Source organism: Hylobates moloch, unplaced genomic scaffold (assembly GCF_009828535.3).
Source record: "Hylobates moloch isolate HMO894 unplaced genomic scaffold, HMol_V3 SCAFFOLD_13, whole genome shotgun sequence".
Taxonomy (NCBI): Eukaryota; Metazoa; Chordata; class Mammalia; order Primates; family Hylobatidae; genus Hylobates; species Hylobates moloch.
The window spans coordinates 94955254-94975529 of NW_026652288.1; the positions used below are offsets into that span (position 1 = coordinate 94955254).

At 45.3% G+C, this 20276-nt stretch overlaps 2 protein-coding genes across 10 annotated transcripts in view; one reads left to right on the forward strand and one right to left on the reverse strand.

The window, feature by feature from the left end:
* The window catches only part of MAP3K13 (mitogen-activated protein kinase kinase kinase 13), a 200647-nt gene extending 199113 nt beyond the window's left edge, over positions 1-1534 (forward strand). For all 7 annotated transcript variants that reach the window (XM_058426161.1, XM_058426162.1, XM_058426164.1 and 4 more), the window contains one exon: positions 1427-1534. In XM_058426161.1, the coding sequence (XP_058282144.1) occupies positions 1427-1528 (102 nt within the window). In that variant the 3' untranslated portion in view covers positions 1529-1534. The remainder of the gene's footprint in view (positions 1-1426) is intronic.
* On the reverse strand, positions 76-18190 carry TMEM41A (transmembrane protein 41A). 3 transcript variants are annotated; one of them, XM_058426169.1, is made up of 7 exons: positions 17999-18190; positions 15983-16136; positions 14304-14465; positions 13773-13911; positions 9150-10896; positions 8069-8140; positions 76-387 (listed from the first exon to the last, which is right to left on the reverse strand). In XM_058426169.1, exons 1-5 carry the CDS (start codon positions 18115-18117, stop codon positions 10676-10678), a joined length of 795 nt encoding a protein of 264 aa, XP_058282152.1. In that variant the 5' UTR covers positions 18118-18190; the 3' UTR covers positions 76-387; positions 8069-8140; positions 9150-10675. The 3 variants fall into 3 exon arrangements, with proteins under 3 accessions (XP_058282152.1, XP_058282154.1, XP_058282153.1); XM_058426171.1 differs by lacking the exons at positions 76-387; positions 9150-10896 and adding an exon at positions 2356-2471 and having other exon boundaries at positions 17999-18183; XM_058426170.1 differs by lacking the exons at positions 76-387; positions 9150-10896 and adding an exon at positions 2372-2471 and having other exon boundaries at positions 8069-8171; positions 17999-18183.
* Positions 18191-20276: the final 2086 nt, after the last annotated feature.

Here is a 20276-nt window from a genome sequence, read left to right on the forward strand (position 1 = left end):
GATCTAGTCACCTCCCACCAGGTGCCTCCCCCAACACTGGGAATTGCAGTTCAACATGAGATTTGGGTGGGGACACGGAGCCAAACCATATCAGGCCTCCAAGAAGTAAGTAGACATACAGAGATCAACAGAGCTCCCAGAAATGAGGGTGGTTTCTCCCAAATGACACACACACACATTGAACTGCTCAGGAACCCTTCATGTCAAGATTTAACTCAAACATCACCTCCTCCCACTCCTATCTCCCAACATGGTTAAAGGTCTGAGCCCAGGTCAGGTGTGGTAGCTCATACCTGTAATCCCAGCACTTTGGGAGGCTGAGGCAGGAGGATCACTCTAGGGTCAGGAGTTCAAGATCAGTCTGGGCAACATAGCAAGACCTTGCCTCTACAAAAAAAAAAATTTTAATTAGCTGAGTGTGATGGTACATGCCTGCAGTCCCAGCTACTCGGGAGGCTTAAGGTGGAAAGTTCTCTTGAGCCCAGGAGTTTGAGGCTGCAGTGAGCTATGATCACACCACTGCACTCCAGCCTGAGCAACAGTGAGACCCTGTCTCTGAAAAAAAAAAATTATTTTAAAGGTCTGAGCCTCCCGCCTCCATACCCTGACTCTTCCCTGGATGATGCCATCATAGGACATACAGCACTTTATTTCATATTCAGGACTGCCTTTGGAGAGGCAGGCTAGCATAGTGGTTGTAAGTGTATAGCCTGGAATCTGACTGCCTGAATGCAAATCGTAGTATTCCACTTACTGTGGGACCCTGGCGAGCCACTTAACCTCTCTGTAAAATGGGGATGATAATAGCATCTGTCTCATAGGGTTATCATGGGGACTAAATGGATTAACAGATGTATTAATAAAGTACTTACCGCCGGGCACAGTGGCTCATGCCTGTAATCCCAGCACTTTGGAAGGCCGAGGCAGATGGATCACAAGGTCAGGAGATCAAGACCATCCTGGCTAACACAGTGAAACCCCATCTCTACTAAAAATACAAAAAATTATCCGGGCATGGTGGTACGTGCCTGTAGTCCTAGCCGCTCAGGAGGCTGAGGCAGGAGAATCGCTTGAATCCAGGAGGCGGAGGTTGCAGTGAGCCAAGATCGTGCCACTGCACTCCAGCCTGGGCGACAGAGTGAGACTCCATCTCTAAATAAATAAATAAATAAAGTACTTACAACAGTGCCTGGAGCATAGTAAACACTATATAAGTGGTTGTGTGGTGGGCACTGTTATTATTGTCGTAGCAATCATCATCATCATGTGTTTTCTTTCTCCATAAGCCCCACGACAGGACCTGGTGTCATTTACCTTTGTAGCCCCCTTACCAAGCACAGTGCCTGTTGTGTGGGAGGTGTTTCACATATATTTACTGAGTGATTATAGAAATGAATTAAGGTTTTATTTTGTCTTGCCTTTGCAGAACCCTATGCAGTTTGAAGAATCGGACTGTGACTCTTCAGATGGGGAGTGTTCTGATGCCACAGTTAGGACCAATAAACACTACAGCTCTGCTACCTGGTAATGAAGGAATACACATCCTGAAGATCTCGTGACTATACTGGCATTTCAGATCCACCCCACCCCCAGACTCGTCCCACTCTCTCCCAGCATTTTGTCTGGGAAGAGAGACTACCCCATCTTTACCACCCCCTAGAAATGAGCTGCAATAACAGGAACATGAGACTTCGCAAATCTCTGGAAAATAATATCCAAATGAAATTAAGTCTCACTGAACATTTCAATCAAGAATGGCAGGGATCTATTTTATTGAATATTCTAGCTACTGTAACATTGATATTTATTTTTGTTTGACATTTTAACACTTTGTACTGTAAAGAGTGAACTATATATGAGATAGAGAGACAATAATTTCTTGCAAAAAAAAAGGATAAAGAAAAAGAAAAGAACAGAAAAAAAGAAATAAGTGGAATTTAGGAGCAACATCCTTGGGAATTTGTGGGGCCGGGAGGTATTATTGCTGCTTGAACAGGGGACCAGGTCTTTTGGCCATAAGTGACTAAAGAAGAGCCAGAGCAAGACACTGAACATTTTAGAACACAAAGAACAGCAAAGGAAAAGCAATTCCAGGCAACTTGTGAACAGACCATATTCACTTCAACCAGCTTGTCCAGGTGGCTTACGGAAATGACCTAGAAAAGTCTGGTGACCAGATACTTGCACCCAACGTCTTCAAGGGCGTGTGCTTCCTCTAGGAGGGAAAAACAGACAAACAAACAAACAAACCTGTGTATATGGAAGCTGGTTTCATTTTTAAATGTTTAAGCAGCAGTTGGTAGTGAGGTTTACAGATACTGTCAAATCTTGTTTTTGGCAAATACGTCCCTTTTTAGTGCTGTCACTGTCATTACCTTGACAAATGTGCTACCTTGACCCAATGTGTTGATCTTTCATACTCAAGTGCCATTTCCTTGTAGCTCATTTCCTTTCTGCCTGCTGACCACTTCCTGTAGGAACAAAGGTTGGGGGGCAGTACTGAGGAGGAGAAAAGGGTAAGAGAGGAAGAACATCTACAACGGTGTTAGGAAAACGAACGTGGAATTTATAAAACTCCATTCTCAGGATCACTCAGTTCAGCTACATGGAGAAGATGGAATCACGCCTCTCTGGAACCAGGTTGCTTGTGTACTTGAGTCATATTGATTCAAGCAGGAGAACAGACTTTGAAGGCAGCTAGGATGTATGTGTGTCTATACAATGTCTGAGCCCAAACCATCCCTTTGTTTTTATTCACTAACTCATTCTATCTTAGAAGTTCTTTTTTTTTTTGGTTTGTTGGTTTGGTGTTTTTTTTGTTTTTTTTGTTTGTTTGTTTGTTTGTTTTTGACAGAGTTTTGCTCTTTTTGCCCAGGTTAGAGTGCAATGGCACAATCTCGGTTCACTGCAACCTCCACCTCCCAGGTTCAAGGGATTCTCCTGCCTCAGCCTCCCGAGTAGCTGGGATTACAGGTGCCCGCAACCACGCCTGGCTAATTTTGTATTTTTAGTAGATACGGGGTTTCCCCATGTTGGCCAGGCTTGTCTCAAACTCCTGACCTCAGGTGATCCGCCTGCCTCGGCCTCCCAAAGTGCTGGGATTACAGGCGTGAGCCACTGTGCCCGGCCTATCTTAGAAGTCTTAATGACTGGCTACCACTGTCAGAATAAAGGCAAAAACAAGCCGCTTGCAAAAGGCAACTCCTCTGCCAGCACAATAGCATTTTTGTTCAATGCTACTTGTAAAATATCTTTTACTTCACTCCAAATCAATGCAGTTTTAAATAACTGGATTTGAACATTTGTGGAAAGAACAAGGGATGCTGAGCAGGGATAGGAAAGATTTTTACGTTGCCAAAAGCATGAGGTCCTGCCTGTCTCCAGGGTCATGGGCTCTGAAAAGCATTTCAAGGTACTTCATGGTGCCTTGGTCTTAAGGAAAGTTTTTTTTAGAATTTTATGTACAAATAGGTTTTGACCTAGTACCTGTCTCTGTCTCCAAGATAGATTACTGTCAAACGACCTCTCTAGATTCGCTGGACTCTTTGACATTACGTCATGTTGGACGTTAGGAAATACTTGCACAGACAGCTGTTAAACCATTTCCAATGCACATGAAAATGTTGCCGCTCCTCTGGGTTTCACTGATTGCATCAGCCAAAAAGGAAAGGCAGGAGGGAATTTAGAGTTCCTTTTGCTTGTTTGATCCATTTGTTTACACTTTATGTTGATCCATTGATTTAAAATGTAGTGTCTGTGATTTATAGCTCTTAGATAGGATGAAGGAAAATGTTTAATTTATACAAAGAACAGTATTGTTTGCATTAAATTATTCCATTTTGTAAAAATTCTGTAGCTGGACTACAAGAAAGATCTTAAGTTATGGCATTATTATCATTGTTATTTTATTTTATAATATTATCATTCTCATTTTCTGTCGATCAGAAGGTGTGATTTATGATGTGGCACAATGGCTGTGTTTATTGCTAACCAGGAATTATTATGGATTTTATGATTTTAATGAAGGAATGAAAATGGAACTCCCATTTGGGAGCTCCCTGGTATTGATCTTAGCTGTGTTCCCTAATTTTCTGTGTACAACAATCATCTGAGGATGCATGTTCTGCCCTGAAGCCCAATGGATACATTGTGATTTTGACTTGATCATGAAAGCTCCTGGGTGGGCCGATGACCCCCAGGATGTCAAATAGTGGATGGACATATAGTTCAAAAGCTGTAAATTTTCTGAAGTTTCTTAGGAAATAAAATCATGGGACTATATTAGAAATAAAAAGAGAATGATTTAATGTCCTGAGAGGAACAGACCTAGAGGGTTTCCGCACAGGGTTCATGGATTCAAGAATTGACAACATAGTTTGCAATCTCCTTCCTGCCAGACCCCTTTGTTCTCCCACCTTTATTCTCCTAGTGGGGAGTAACAGGGAGACTAAAAAAAAAGAAATGGTATACAGTAGTCCCCTCTTACCCATGGCTTCACTTTTCATGGTTTCAGTTACGTTCAACGGCAGTCCAAAAATATTTGATGGAAAATTCCAGAAATAAACAATTCATAAGTTTTAATTGCACGGCATTCTGAGGAGCATGATAAGATCTTGCCCCTTGCTGCCCTGGATGTGATCCTCCCTCTGTCCAGCATATTCATGCTGCTCATCCATTAGTCACTTAGTAGCAGTCTCGGTGATCAGATCGACTGTCTTGGTTATCAGATGACTGTATCACAGTGCTTGTGTTCAAGTACCCTTATTTAATTAACAATAGCCCCAAAGGGCAAGAGTGCTGTGCCTAATTTGCAAATTAAATTTTATCATAGATATGTAAGTATAGATAAAAAAAAATAGTATATATAGGGTTTGGTACTATCAGTTTTTAGGCATCCACTGGGGGTCTTGGAATGTATCCCCCAGAGATAAGGGAGGACTACTGTATATACATGTAGGGCATGACATAAAATGCCTAACTGTGATGTCATCCTAGAACAAGACTAAAGAACTTTAAGAAGGAGGCCTGGTCACTTAGAGGACCAACGACTAGAAAAAAAAATCTTGAAAGGCTATATTTTCCATCCTCTGACTTCAGATCTCACTGTACTGTAAATCTCTCTGGTTCATTATTCCTTGGAACAGAGATGCTACAACTCTATGTCTTCTTTCTATCCAACATAAAACACTGGCACTTTTGTCCAATTCTTGCCCACCTTTAGTGGCAACAGAGAAACATGAGGGTCAGCTTCTATCTTACATCTTTCAGTGATGGTCTTCCTAGAAAACCTACCCCTGATACCTCATAATTTTGATCAGTTTTTTTGAATTCTCATCTTGATTATCTGTTACACTATTGTCATCATACACCTTATCTGGATTAACTGTTATGAGTATGTTAGGGTAGTACGTAGTGGCTGAATCTCAGTCATTCACTGTATAGTCGAGAGTTGAATAAAGTCCATATTGAACACATTTTTTTGAGTAGAATTGACTAGAGGTTTCAGAGAAGAATAACGTCCTTAGTGGAGGTTAAAAAGGGAAATACCTATTCTAGCCCAGCCTGGTCCTTCGCTGCCTGCCTTGTGATAACCGGGAAAATCTTGAATTGATGTATGTTTCTTTGAGAACAACTCCACAGTCATCTGAAGAGTGTTGAATCAAGAGCTCAGGGAAGTTATGAGCTAATTCTTCAGTCCTGACAAGTGTGTTACAACAGTGCTTCCGGGAACCTCACGACTGTGATTTCAAGCTGCTTCGTTGATGGAAAGTTTCACCATCTTGGGATGAATGTCCATGTTCTGTTAGCATCTGTTTTTGACTGACTGCAAGATGATGAGTTTTAATTTGGGTTGCAGATGAGCATTTGGTTCTGATTTTCATCTATTTCAAGATCATATCCTCTGGATAACAGTTCCTTTTAAAATTGCTTTGCAGAAGGACTGAGAAGTCTGCATCTACTTTGAAATGATAACGGACCTTACCACCACTTAAGTTTAGACCTGTTTGCAAGATAGTGGGGAGCTCTTACTGAGAAAGATGAAGATGCTAGCTCTATTGTAAACTAGCATCTTCATCTAGCTACTTGAAGTTGAGATACTGTATTTTAAAATGTTGGCATCAAACAAATCTATCCTTCTAGAATTAAAGACATTTTGAGTAGGATTTAGTAAGTACTGGACATCTCCTGTAGAGCTTCATCATGCTAAATTATTCCCCTCTCTTTTTCTAAGTAATAGACATGCTTGGGTTTGGGATTTACCTGGCACCAACCCAGACTTTTTTTGGGGGGGGTGGGGGCACAGGATCTCACTCTGTCACCAGGTTGGAGTACAGTGACATGATTATGGCTCACTGCAGCCTCAACCTCCTGGGCTCAAGTGATCCTCCCACCTCAGCCTCCTGAGCAGCTGGGACCACAGGTGTGTGCCACCATGCACAACAATTTTTTTTTTTTTTTTGTAGAGATGGGGGTCTCCCTGTGTTGCCCAGGCTGGTATCGAACTCTGGGCTCTAGTGATCCTCCTGCTTTGGCCTCCCAAAGTACTGGGATTACAAGCATGAGCTGCCACACCCAGCCTCCAGACTACTTTAAATGCCCTCTCCCACTGTGGAACATTGGCATCCTTTAAGAATAAATGCATCCTTTTTGATCAAATGATTTACTCTTTTTTTCTTCAATGTCCTTATGTCTCAATTTTTTTTCCTTTTCTTAAAACAGTCCCACTTGAACTTCCTGGAACTGAATTCTCCAGAACATAGTATTTATAATCCATAGAATTCCTGCCCTGCTCTGCAGTAGCGTGTGCTATGTTTTGTTTTCCCACTGAGCCAGAAGCCAAAATATTATACTACCACTTACCACCATCTACCACCTCCAAGACCAAGACCAACATTATGTATTGAGCATCGTTATCTTTCCTACTGAGCCTAGACACAGCCTCAGAACCTCTCAACATAGCACTTGGAGCAACAATTGCCACTTGATTGGAATTGCCATTTGAGCTTGAGTTAGCCCCAATGGCAGAACGACAGGCTCGCGCTAGTGTTCTCTTATGGACCCACCTGTGGCTGTCAGGGGCGGTACCACAGAAAGGGGAAAGGCCACTTGCCTCTACCCACTGCCCTTTTGGACAATTCCAATTGAAGGAACGCCAATCACTGATGGATCCCATTCCAAAATGTCTCTTCGTTCACATCATTTAATGCTGTTGAATGAATATGTTCCTCCCTCGCCTTTTATAAACAGAAAATTAATGTAAGTCCCAGTTACTTGCTTCTTAGACTCTGTGAGACTCATGTACCAAAACAATGTGACATTCTTTTCGAGACTTTGACTTGTACTGTCAGTATGAATTTAGTGCCTTTCCAGGCAGCAAAATGTTTCTTCTTTGCTGATTTCATAGGACAAATATCCTAGGATACTCACACCACTAGTGTTACCAACCTCACAGACTGGCACATTAGAATCATATTAATCTGCTTGTTTGCATGTTACAACTGATACTGCAAATGCCTATTCAAGTTGGACTGAACTAGGCTAAGCAGAGGACCCTTGTGGAACCTGGAGCATTTCTCAGGGACAGGTGGCTAAAGAGGGGAGCTCTGAAATCACTGCTCTGAGAAACAGGAGGTGGGTTAAGGCTTTTGTTAACTGTCACATGGCCAGGGCACGATGGCAGGACTTCACAGAGCAGAGCCCTAAGCAGATGGCAAGGCCACTGTAAGGAAGCTCCCGGCAGCATCCCAGGTCTGCTCTCCAGAGCCACTTCACAGCACTCAGGGATTGCTGGCTCCCGGCCCCAGGCTGCTGTCCAGTGACCAGGTGGACCGGGTCCTCCAGTGACTGCAGGCCAAGGGAACCCCAGCCAGCATGTGCAAGCTATTAGGAAGATGTCCCATCTTGCTCATATCACCCCAGTGGCTCTTCACCTTCAGAGTGACCACTTCCCAGACTCTGGAAGTAGGAGGACCCTCTTTGATGTTTTATTACAGTAATTTGAGCTCCTATCGACTTGGAGCAAATGAATTTCTCTTTTGTGGTTAAGTCTCCAAATGAAGCCCCTTACCTGGCTCCCCTGTGGTCTCCTGTACTGTCAGTCCCCAGCTCCCAGTGTTGTTTTCCGATGCCGGCTCCCTCTCTGTATTGAACGGCAATGGGAACAAGAATGACTATCAAAGCAAACAAATGCATGGAATTAAACAAAAAGTGTACTTCACTGTTTTCTAGTCCTGTCTTTTTCTAAATGTACTGTTTGTGCCCTGAGAGCTGCCTTAATAATCTCAGCATTTGTCAGAACTTGAGGGAAAGGAAGACTTTCCATGACTGGGTTTCCTGCAGCCACGAAAAGCAGGTAATGGAGAAAGCTAGTTTCTGTGATTCTTGTATTTGACACAGCCATGAAAGGAAGGGGCAATCATCATTTTATTTGGTGACAGCCTCTTCTTGAGTATTCTGTAAAAGTTAGACCGGCACTCTGCTTCTTCCCTATGCTTTCCTGCTGCCCATCTGGTAGCTACTCCTGTTACTAGTGACCCCACTATACAGGGAATAGAGAGAGAAAATGAAGATGAAAATCTGGCTTCCAAGAAATTATTTTGGTAAGAAGCATTGAGAGTGGAAAGCTTAAAACACCATTTTGGACTGTCCAATTTTCAGCCAATCCTAATTCCCACTGGCAAAGGTAGTTGAAAGTTAGCAAGATGTTCAAACAAGCACCACACAGAACACTTACATCCACTTATTTGGGAAACTGCTTTGCCTGTAAACTCACAACTGATAAGGCACATTATTGCAAAATTGTCGGGGTGGAGGGAGGGAGGCAAATCTAAGGATCCTGAAGAGGGGCAAAGGGCATACACTTGCGATGATGTGGAAAACATGTTTCTCCTTCCCTCTCCCTACTCCAGAACACCACAGGCCACAGTCTTCAAAGTCTGCTGCCTCCTTCCCCGACTCGTTATCAAGGCTTCTTTTAAAGAAACACGTTTTAAACAATGAAATCCTTGGTGTGAAAGGATCATACCATAACCAAAAACCATCACCTGGGAATGCACTCTTCCTATGGAACATGAGTAATTCCCAAGAATTCATGTAGAACAAGAGGCCTAAAGTCTTGGCAAGACTCTTGGCCAAACCAAATCATCAACCCAGCAGATGATGCCCAAGAGCAGCAGTCTGGTAAGTCCTGATGAGTTACTCCTGTGGGGTGTAGGATCACAGGGCTGGTCAGTTTAGGTGCCAAGGTCCTTCTGTCTTTGGAAGCATTCATCCAGGTCTGTTACAATTCTGTACTGCAGCTAGAGAAAGTAATGACAGCTATAGGCCATTAAGATACAACACAACAAAGTTATCAGAAGCCAAGGTTTCCTCTTTGAATTAAAAGATGAATTAAAAGATAAATTAAAAGATACAATTGTTCTTTAGTTACTCTAAGCAAATAAAAAAATGAAAAACATTCAGAGGGTATACTGCCTGATGGCCCCATATACTGCACCCGTTCTCCCAGCATGACACAGAAGGGATTCCTGCAGAAACAACAGATAAAATGTTTGCCTGGTCATGAATCAGATGAGTCAAGGGCCCTACCCCATCCAGATGGGTAAGAATTTCTCCAGAACATATCCATGACATACAGTGTTTGCTCCATTCATATTTAATAGTCTGTTTGCAATCAGCTTAACTGTCAGGACATGCGATCATAAGGTTTGACATACGTGGTAACGTCAGTGGGTCTGAACACAAGAGTGTGACAGAAATCATCATGTATGTGAGCAATACGTGCAAGTCCTAGGCAGTTCGTCAACTTGTTTCACTTGGCTTATGAAGAGGTAGGTCATCAGCAAAAAAGTACAAAAGAAATGCTCTTCAAGAGACTGACAGAAGATGAAGAGCGGTGTCAGTGATGTGGGTTCCCAGGTCATCATCGGTACTGAACATCCCCAAAGATGCAACAGGAGGACATCTGTCCCAGCAGTCTGTCACTCTACAAAAGCAGTACTCTGGACGAGGACAATCAGCATCTTCTCCCAAGGCAGCTCAGGGGCTGGCATGAGGCAAATACAACAGGCTATCCCGAGCTCCTTATTAGACCACAAAATACAAACAGAATTTTCTTTTTCTTTTTTTTTTTTTTTTTTTTTTTTTTTTTTGTCAAGACAGTGTCTCACTCTATCACCCAGGCTGGAGTGCAGTGGTGTGATATCGGCTTACAGCAACCTCTGCCACCTCGGTTCAAGCAATTCTCCCGCCTCAGCCTGCCGAGTAGCTGGGATTACAGGTGCCTGCCACCATGCCCGGCTAATTTTTGTATTTTTATTAGAGACAGGATTTCACCATCTTGGCCAGGCTGGTCTTGAACTCTTGACCTCATGAACCACCCACCTTGGCCTCCCAAAGTGCTGGGATTACAGGCGTGAGCCACCACGCCCGGCCACAAACAGCATTTTCTAGGTGGCATCCATTGCAGTGTCTGCTACACCAGGGCTGGTTTGAAAACCTGATGTAATACACCTTCAAGAGCAGAGTGTCCCTTCTGACAAGACACTGCACATTGATGCACAGTGTCCACATCACCTATAGAAGGCAATTAAAAACAATGAGGGGCTTTGGAGGACCACATCCATTACACAAATAAGCAACTGAGTCCAGGGACGTGGCAAACAGAAAATCCAGATCACGTGTCTTTTCTACTGTGCATATGATTAGCAGTGCTTGTTTCATTCAACTGCAGATGTTTCTGACTAAATTTTTTAATGAGAGTTCCAGGAATTAATGCCACCATGGCAATGGCCAACAGCTTAAAGACAGTGTCCCAAGAGAAAAGAGCATCCAGAGAGGTTAGGGTTGACAGGATGGAGCCTGTCTGCACACAGATGAAATTATATGGGATCAAACCTGGAAGAAGAAAAGGGAAAACCGCCTGTTACAAGCAGCAGCAAAATTAAGAAAATAATAATTCAGAAATGTCACCAGGAACAGTGACTACAGTTTTTTTTTTTTGCTTGACTCTTGACCCTTACACATATTAACTCTTTCCCTTCTTTCCTTCTTTTCTATTATTTTCCCTCCTTTCCTCACTTCCCATATATGCCTGTCTTGTTCAACAAAAGAACTTGAGATATTTACACAAATAATACATGCTACTATAAGATAATTTTAAAATAAGGCCAGGAATGATGGCTTATGCTTGTAATCCCAGCACTTTGGGAGGCCGAGGTGGATCACCTGAGGTCAGGAGTTCGAGATCAGCCTGGCCAACATGGTGAAACCCTGTCTCTACTGAAAACACAAAAATGAGCCGGGTGTGGTGGCATGAACCTGTAATCCCAGCTACTCGGGAGGCTGAGGCAGGAGAATCACTGGAACCTGGAAGGCAGAGGTGGCAGTGAGCCGAGATCTTACCACTGCACTTCAGCCCAGGCGATAGAGCTAGACTCTGCCTCAAAAATAAATAAATAAATAAAATTTTAAATAGGAAAAGCAAAATGTGTGCAGAAGAATACAAGACATCAGGAAGTACAGTTAGTAGAAAAATGCATAAGGTTCACCTGTTTGCTAAAAGTGGGCCCCAAATTTGGTTCTGAGTACCCAACAGCCAAAGTAAAGAGAGAAGTGCCATTGCTGACAAATAAACAGTTTTTTAAAAGAAGTACTATTCACATTCTGCACTGTCTCAAAGATGTCATCAAATCCACTGGATTCCAAAAGTCTAGCTGGCTGAACAGGCTAGCTACAGAACAATCAGCTGGTGACATTGTTAAAAACCACATCCTTGGCCTCCAGCCCAGAAATTCTGGTTACTTGGTTCTGGGGTAGTGCCCAGGAACCTGTATTTTAAAAGCCCCTTCTCCACTCTCACCCTGAGATTCCGATTGGTTTGGAACCCTCTGATAGTCCATTTCTCTTCTATAGGAGAGGAAGTATACAGGAGATGAAGATCCCAGACCCCTCAGGGTCACACAGCTTGTGAGATAGGGGACAGGAAGCCTGGTCTCCAGAATCTTGCCAAGCCTCATGCCACCTAGGTAATTAGAAGCAGCAAACCCCCACTAGCTGAGGGCCTGAGGCACTTTGTCTGAAAGCCAATATGACCAGAATTGGCTGTGGTAGATCTTGCTTCTATTTAAGATCTCCATTTCTCTCAGGTATCCCCTATTAATAGCAGCTGCTCAACCACAGATTTGCTGTTTGACCTAGAAGCCCTGAATCGTCTTTCCCTCTAGGCTCTAAGGGAGGTTTAAAGAAAGAGATCCTTGCCTTAGGCTTAAGGAGGGTGGTTTTCTTCCAGTATGGAGAAAGTAGCAGACACTGATTTTATAGGATGTTAGCACTTTACCACCCTGATAAAGGTGGTCCAAGGCCCATACTTCGAGAAACACTGCTCTAGTCCCAGCCCTTTATCTGGATGAGTGGCCCGTTCAGAGTAAGTAGCTCGCTGGAGGTCATATAATTGTCAAAGGCAAGGAGAAACTTTAGATATCGTCTAATTCAGTAGACTGCAAAACTCAGGATCCAGCGGAATCCCTTTTAGGGACTAACTACTTGCATCACCTGGAAAACGTTAAAAGATCCTGATCCCTGAGTCCTACCCCAGAGATGTTTAGTTGATGTGTGCTGTAGCCTTAGCTTAGGGATTAAAATGTCCACAGGCGATGTTTTGTTGTTTTGCTTGTTTTTTTTGTTTGTTTTTTTGCTTTCTTTTTTTTTTTTGAGATGGAGCCTCACTCTGTCACCCAGGCTGGAGTGAAGTGTCATCCTCTCAGCTTACTGCAACCTCCGCCTCCCAGGTTCAAGTGATTCTCCTGCCTCAGCCTCCCAAGTAGTTGAATTACAGACGCACACCACCACGTCAGGCTAATTTTTGTATTTTTAGTAGAGATGAGGTTTCACTATGTTGGCCAGGCTGGTCTTAAACTCCCAACCTCAAGTGATCCGCCCGCCTCAGCCTCCCAAAGTGCTGGGATTACAGGCGTGAACCGCTGAGCCCGGCCTCCAAGTGACTTTTAATAGGTTTGCAGGCGATTCTTAAAGGTTTGCAGTTTGAGAACGACTGGGTTTGCAGTTTGAAAATGACTGATTAGGAACTGGATTAAAATGCATATTCCCAGATCCCACTCCCAAGATTCTGATTCGGTAGGTCTGGAGTAGGCCCCAAATCTAGATTCTCAACAAGCCCCCTGACCCTGCCAATCTGATAAAGGTGGCCCAAGGCCCACACTTTGAGAAACGCTGCTCTATTCCTAGCCAGGTGGCCTACTGAGGGTAAGTAGCTTGCTGCAGGTTGTGCAATTGTCAAAAGACAGGAAGGAACCTCACTGATGCCAGCAATTCCTAAGGCAGAACTTAATCAAAACGGGGCCAAAAACCAGACAGGAAGTCCCTTGCTCTGCTCCTTTGTTCTGTCCCCACTCAAAACTCATGGACACATACCCTCATTCCAACCCTGCTCTTCCTGCTAGCATTTACTGAGTACTTACTATGGGCCAATTTGTGTACTTTACACAGACCATCTCTTCTAATCCCAGTGCCTAGTGCATACAGCCATGCAATGGGCAATCTTTATTTAGTCCAAAAGTATTTTTATGGGTTTTCATGTTGAAGCCTGAGCAGATCTGAAATCAGGAATCATTTCTTTAGATCATAAGGCTTGAAGTCACACTTTGTGAGCCTGTGTTCTCAGAAGCAGGCACGTGCTCACGTGGCCAATAACCCAGGGCAGACCCCCAACGGGACAGCTCTGAAGACTCAAACCTACCCCACTAGCATCTTACCGATAAGAACTGAGAAGAAGAACTGCACGATGGGAATGTTCAGAATCGGGGCCGAGAGGTTCAAAAACCAGTTTGGTGTCATGGGGAAAAGTCTCAAAAACAATAAGAAAAAAAACAAGCTGTTTCTGTTCTCCTCTACCTGTAGCCAAAGAGAAGAAAGCTGTTAAGAAGCAGAAAGGGTCTCCAGGTATTGAAAACCTGCTGGTGCCAGGCACTATTCTAGACACTTTACATAATCTGTTCCCAATTCTTCCAACAACCCTCCAGGGAGAGACTGTTTTCCTCATTTTAAAATAGAGGTGCTGAGGATCACAGAAGTCAAGAACTTTCCCGGAGTCACAGAGCAGGTAATGATGGAGCTGGGATTTGATCCCAAGTCTATGTCTCCTGAAGACATCAAAAGAACCCCTAGGACCTCCTGAGACAGCGTGGAAGAGTACTGTGGGAAATCCCTGCCACTCGCTTCTCTCAAGGCCATGCACGTAGTGACTCTCTGGGGTCCCAGCTCTCAGATGTGACCCCTCCCCTTACCTTTCTCTGCAGCAGGGCCACTTTATCAGGAAAGTAGGACACCACCAACTGTTTGCCAAAAATACTGGAGAGCAGGTAGCAGCATGTGGCACCCACCGAGGTCAACACACAGCACAGCAGAAGCCCCAGCCATGGCCCAAACAAGGCACCAGCTAAAACATTCTGCAAAGAAAACAAACCCTCAGGCATGTGAACATCTGGCAGCTACCAGGCACCTCATCTTGGAGCCTGAGAGTCGTAGGTTCCCTCCTCCTTCACTGCCTTTTCCCAGCTAAAACCCAGTTGCGTTATTTATTTATTTATTTTTAAGAAACAGGATCTCGCTCTGTCACCCAGGCCAGAGTACAGTGACATCATCATAGCTCACTGCACCCTCGAACTCCTGGACTCAAGCGATCCTCCTGCCTCAGCCTCCAAAGCAGCTAGGACTGTAGGCACACACCACCACATCCACCTACTTTTTAAAATTTTTTGTAGAGATGGGGTCTCACTGTGTTGCCCAGGCTGGTTTCAAACTCCTGGACTCAAGTGATCCTCCCACCTCAGCCTCCCAAAGTGCTAGGATTACAGGCGTGAGCCACTGCCCCAGGTCCCAATTGCCATTTAAAGAGGTGAATGAAAAATTATGAAAAGGCTAGGAACTACATCTGGCATCAGTCTCTTCACCTTGAAAATGAGGATAAGGATAAAAGCCTCAGGGGGCAGGAGAGAATTAAATGGGATCTGTGGCTGTGGTAGATTCTGCAATTACTGAGGCTCCAAGAAAGTAGAAATGAAACTCACAAGTTATTTTTACTATTTCAAAAGATGAACACAAACCATGAATTTTCCCTTGATAAGACCACACAAGCTATGTAAGATGTCTTGTTTCTTTGCTTTTTGTTGGAATTACATCTATGTAGTATGCTAATACCGGGGGTTCCATGTTGACCAGAGCTCCAGCCGACACTTGAAGACGTCTTGGTTTAAGAAAAAGGGAAAAGTGAACCAATACTTCCTAAATGCATTCTGGCTGGTAGACATCATCCTGACAAAACATGGAATCCAAGAGAGAAAGTAAAAGGAAGCCTTGGAAGTGGGAAGTGTGGGAGCCGCTGAGCATTGTGTTAAGTGCTTGACTACATGTCCTGTGTAATCCTCACTACATCCCTGAGTCATGCCATCCTTGCCCCATTCTACAGGCGAGGGATTAAGTATCTTCCCCAAGAGCACAGCAGGCAGAGTCAGGGTTCACCCTCAGGTCTGGATGTGGAGCCCCCACCAAGCAGCAGCTGGCTGTCTGCCCTGAAGAGGGATCAGTTCAAGACAGAAGACAGACACAGGGCAGCCTCAAGGAGTCAGCCCCTGACCCCGAGCCCCACACACCTCCCCTGCCTCTCTTGGACATGTTTGCTTTTCTTCTAGTTTCCGACAAGGAAACTGTTTGAGCAGGTCCAGCCTCAGCCTAGAGGAGAGAAACAGGCTGGGGTGGGAGAGGGAAGCAGTACAAAAGCAAGCTGTTACTGTCTCCCGCTTTGGTGCTCAATCCCTCAGTAGGCACTGAGGGCCACTGTGTGCCAGCCCCACTACACCCACTGTCACGTTTAATCATCCCCACACAACAATCCCATGAGGTTACAGGGGAGTATCCAAATTTTACAGATAAGGAAACAGGGTTGGAGGGAGGGCAGGACACTGACCAGGAAGCTGGAGCCGGGGATGGCAAAGCCCTGTTTGTAGAGGTAGGCGCTGCAGAAGAGCAGGAACACGTAGGCCTGGTGCTGCTTCCGGTACTCTCGAAGTACCTCAGAGAGCTCCCGCAGCTCTGCCAGGTCGGAGGGGAACCACAGTGACCTGGGGATTTGGAAAAGCAGATGGAAACATGAGTTCAGATCAGTCCAGTGCCCATGAAAGTCACTCGCTGTGTCTTCTTCTCAGAGTAGGTTTATAAATATGCCCATCATCTGGTCTGCTGGGAACACATACACTCCCAATGACAGATGACCTGATACGACGTTGCAGAGACAGACAGGAGAGCCCTAGTTTGGAAGCAAGAGACCTGGGTTACATCCCAACCCTGCTACTTTCTGTTGTATGTCCTTGGACTAGTCCCTGAGTCTGTTTCCTTATCTAAAAAATGAGGGGTTGGTGCTCAATAGTCATTAAGTTCCCCTCTAGCTCTGGGATTTTAGAATCTGTTCTTAAGAGGCAAATAGATTCATTTCCAGGGAAATTCTAAACGTCCTAAATTGCCTTCCTTTCAAGGACACTGCCTCCCCCACAAACCAAGAACAATTCAGACTTCAAACTGTTCCTGAGGTGCCAAGTAAAACGACATTTTAGCATTCACTATAAAGCCAATTAAAGATTCTTCAGGAAAGTATATCTATCCCATAGGATAAACGTAACTTTTTTGATAATATGTCAGGCTTGAATCGAACCCTTTCAAAGAGCCTACTATTTAACTCTGCTCTTAATCTGGTCCTCAATGCACTTTGAATCCTGTCCAAGGGTTATAGTATAAAGGCTACCTTGCCTCTGCCATCTGAACAGTCCTTGAATCCATCACTGATTAATCATGAGCAAACCCTCCTACTTCTCATGAGAATGCTTCTCTTGGTATGTCCAACACCCACAGCAGAGCCTTCTTAGCTATACCAAAAGAATAAAATAACTGAAAACAGCTGCCTTAATAGTCAAATATCAGTAATTCCCTTAACTACGCAATGCTGTACTAGGCACACTTCCATGCACTTTATAAAGAGTATGCAGCACTCACAAAAACCGGCCAGGTGAAGTATGGCTCTGCCTCCTGCCTCGACCAGTCGTTCATTAGAAGGGGAAACGGAGGCCAGGCGCGATGGCTCACGCCTGTAATCCCAACACTTTGGGAGGCTGAGGCAGGCGGATCACCTGAGGTCAGGGGTTCGAGACCAGCCTGGCCAACATGGTGAGACCCCCCCCCCCCCGTCTCTACTAAAAATACAAAAATTAGCCGGCCGTGGTGGCGCGCGCCTGTAGTCCCAGTTACTTGGGAAGCTGAGGCAGGTGAATCGCTTGAACCCAGGAGGAGGAGGTTAATGTGAGCTGAGATCGCGCCACTGCACTCCAGCCTGAGTGACAGAGCGAGACTCCGTCTCAGGAGAAAAAAAAAAAAAAAGGTAAAAGTAGAGAGAACCAGGAGCAGGGGCAGAGCCGATAATTCGTGAATAATTTAAAGTTGTCTATGCAACATTTCTCCTGAAGATCTAATGTCTAAAGTCTCAAGGGCAGACCTGACGTAAGTGGGGTGGGGAGGAGGAGAGGCAGTTGAAAGTGGACTTGAAGGGGCTGGGGGCCCGCACGGGGGCGAAGGTGGGCTGGAAATGGGGCCCAGGACTGGGACTGGGAAAGCAACTGCGCGGGCAGGCTCAGCGCTGCGTCTCTCTCGGCAAATCCATCCAACCAAAGGCACCGCGGCGTGACGCCCTGCACACCCCGCAGCCGGCACCACACAGGTCCCAGTCAGGGCCGGAGCCGGGCTCCCATCCACCCACCTGTCCGAGACCGTGCGGACGCGGGCCCGGATACCAGACCCGGATTCCAGTCCGATAAGTGAACCTCAATTCCCAACGCCTCCGACACCGGAACCCGAATCTCCGAATCTCCGATTCCCAGCCCCGGTCCTCGGACCCGGCTCCCTTCCTCTGACCCGAACCCGGATTCCCGCCACGCACCTGCCTCCAGCCTCCTCGGTGGAGCCCAGTCTCCGCCCGCGGGGCAGTCGCGTCGACAGCAAGTACAGGGCGAAGGTGCAGCCGGCGAAGACCAGAAGGAGGCCGAGCAGCGGGCGCATGTCGGCTCCGCACCCCGGCCCGCGGGGCAGCCAAAAGCTCACTTGCACGCCGGGACACAGCGGCGGGCGGACTGAGCCCGCGGAGCACGTTCACGGACGGACCGGGGAGTGGTCCGCGCCAAGACCCGCCCCCGAACCAGGCCCCACCTCCCGAGCGAGGCCCCCGCCCCCGATTCTGACTCCGCCCTCTCTGTTCTTCGGTGGAGACTCTCGGAAAAACCTGCCTCCCAGTCTGCCCTCTCTCCGTCTGTCTGTGCTTGTTTTTCTGCGTTTATCCCTGTCGCTTTCTCCACTTATTCTGCAGGCATGGAGCGCCCCCAGTGCCGGCTCGGTGCCAGGGCTGGGAGATCCGGGGGTGAATCGTGAGCCCGGCCCACAGCGAGCTTGCAGTCTAGTGGTCAAGGCTGTCTTGTCCACAACCTGCTGTCACACAAAGCAAATGTAGCTGGTGTAGCACCAGGGGCTGCTTGAGTGCGGTGGGGCGGCAATAGTGACCACGGAAATAATCAGAATTGCTTTTAATTCAGCTCCTACTATATTCCCGTCATCCCTGAGCCTCACAATCATCCACCAAGGTAGGTATTTTTGTCTTTCTGTAACAGATGAAAACTCTGAGTTTCAGAAGAATTAAATGACATCTCCCCCAAAAGAGAAACAGTATAAGAATCCAAGTCAACCTGAGTCCAAAACCAGTGGCCCTTACACTGTGTGGCTTTATGGAGGAGATGGAGTTTAAGTTTACCTTCAAGGATGAGCAAGACTTTTCTACAAGCAGAAAAAGGAGGGAATGGGTGAATAAGGTCCCAAGTAAGGCACCAGAATCCAGTTTCAGTTAAGCCTAAGGTATATCAGAAATAAGTGAGAATCTGGGGACAAACAAGAGTGCACTGCAGGCAGGCTAAGGAGTTAGATTTTTAATAATGTAGATGAGACACCAACAGAGGTGTTTAAGTAAGAGAATGATTTAGTTCCTGTTTTAGGATGTTCGCTTTGGCAGATGATTAGAATACATGCTGACTTGATAGCCACAACTGTCCTGACAAGAAAGCATGCCAGCCTGGCTGGGCGTGGTGGCTCACGCCTGTAATCCCAGGATTTTGGGAGGCCGAGGCGGGCGGATCACTTGATGTCAGGAGTTCGAGACCAGCCTGTCCAACATGTGAAACCCCATCTCTACTAAAAATACAACTAGCCAAGCATGATGGCGCATGCCTGTAATCCCAGCTACTCGGGAGGCTGAGGCACAAGAATCGCTTGAACCTGGAAGGCAGAGGTTGCAGTGAGCCGACATTGCACTACTGCACTCCAGCCTTGGCGACAAGAGCGAAACTTCATCTCAAAAAAAAAAAAGAAAGCAAGCACTCAGGCCTGACCCAGGACCACAGCAGTGGACATGGAGGGAGGACGCTGGGGGTAGTTGAATTGGTATGATATGTCACTGAGTAAATGGAGGAAGGGACAGAAAGAGAACTCCAAAGTGTCAAAAGCCTGGACAACAGAGAGAAAGCATCCTTGTCATATCATTTAAAGCACCTGTTGGGCCAAATAGGGAGCACCTTTCAGAATCCATGTGCACAAGATCTCAGCAATTCTACATCCAACAATGTAACCTACATCTAAGAATGTAATGGAATTTAATTCCACATCCAAGAATCCCCATAGGTAGCAAAGATGTATATTTAAGGGTGTTCTCTCAGCTTTGTTTTTATGTTAGGAGGTTGGGAACAACCTAAATGCCCATCAGCTGGTGACTGGCTAGGTTAACTCTGATATATTTACAAATGGAATACTAGGCAGTCCCCTAAAAGAGGAAGGCAATTCTACATATCCTGATACAGTGCAGTCACCAGATAGATGGCTAAGATACAAATAAAACAAACAAGTTGCAGTGTTAGAGTATGCTATGTATGACTCCTTTTTAAGGACAAAAAGTGGATATACTTTAACTTTTTAAGTTACTGAAGTATTTATTTATTTAAAATTTTTTTTCACAGAATTGTTATAGCATGTAGAACCAAAAAATATTTACAAATGAAATTATTCGATGTCTGAGATTTGTGTCAAAATAATGGTATGGGGGTTTAGTGAGTAAGGATATAGGTAGAAAAAGATTGTCCATGAGTTGATAGTTGTTGAAGCTGGGTGATCACCTGGGTGTT

Excerpts from the sequence above, each read along its gene's own strand:
- TMEM41A (XM_058426169.1), bottom strand. The coding sequence starts at position 18,117 with ATGCGCCCGCTGCTCGGCCTCCTTCTGGTCTTCGCCGGCTGCACCTTC. Across the intron at positions 13,912-14,303 it reads TGGCCCTGCTGCAGAGAAAG|GTAGAGGAGAACAGAAACAG; the intron begins GTAAGGGGAGGG and ends CTTTGGCTACAG. Across the intron at positions 10,897-13,772 it reads CTTCTTCTCAGTTCTTATCG|GTTTGATCCCATATAATTTC; the intron begins GTAAGATGCTAG and ends TTCTTCTTCCAG.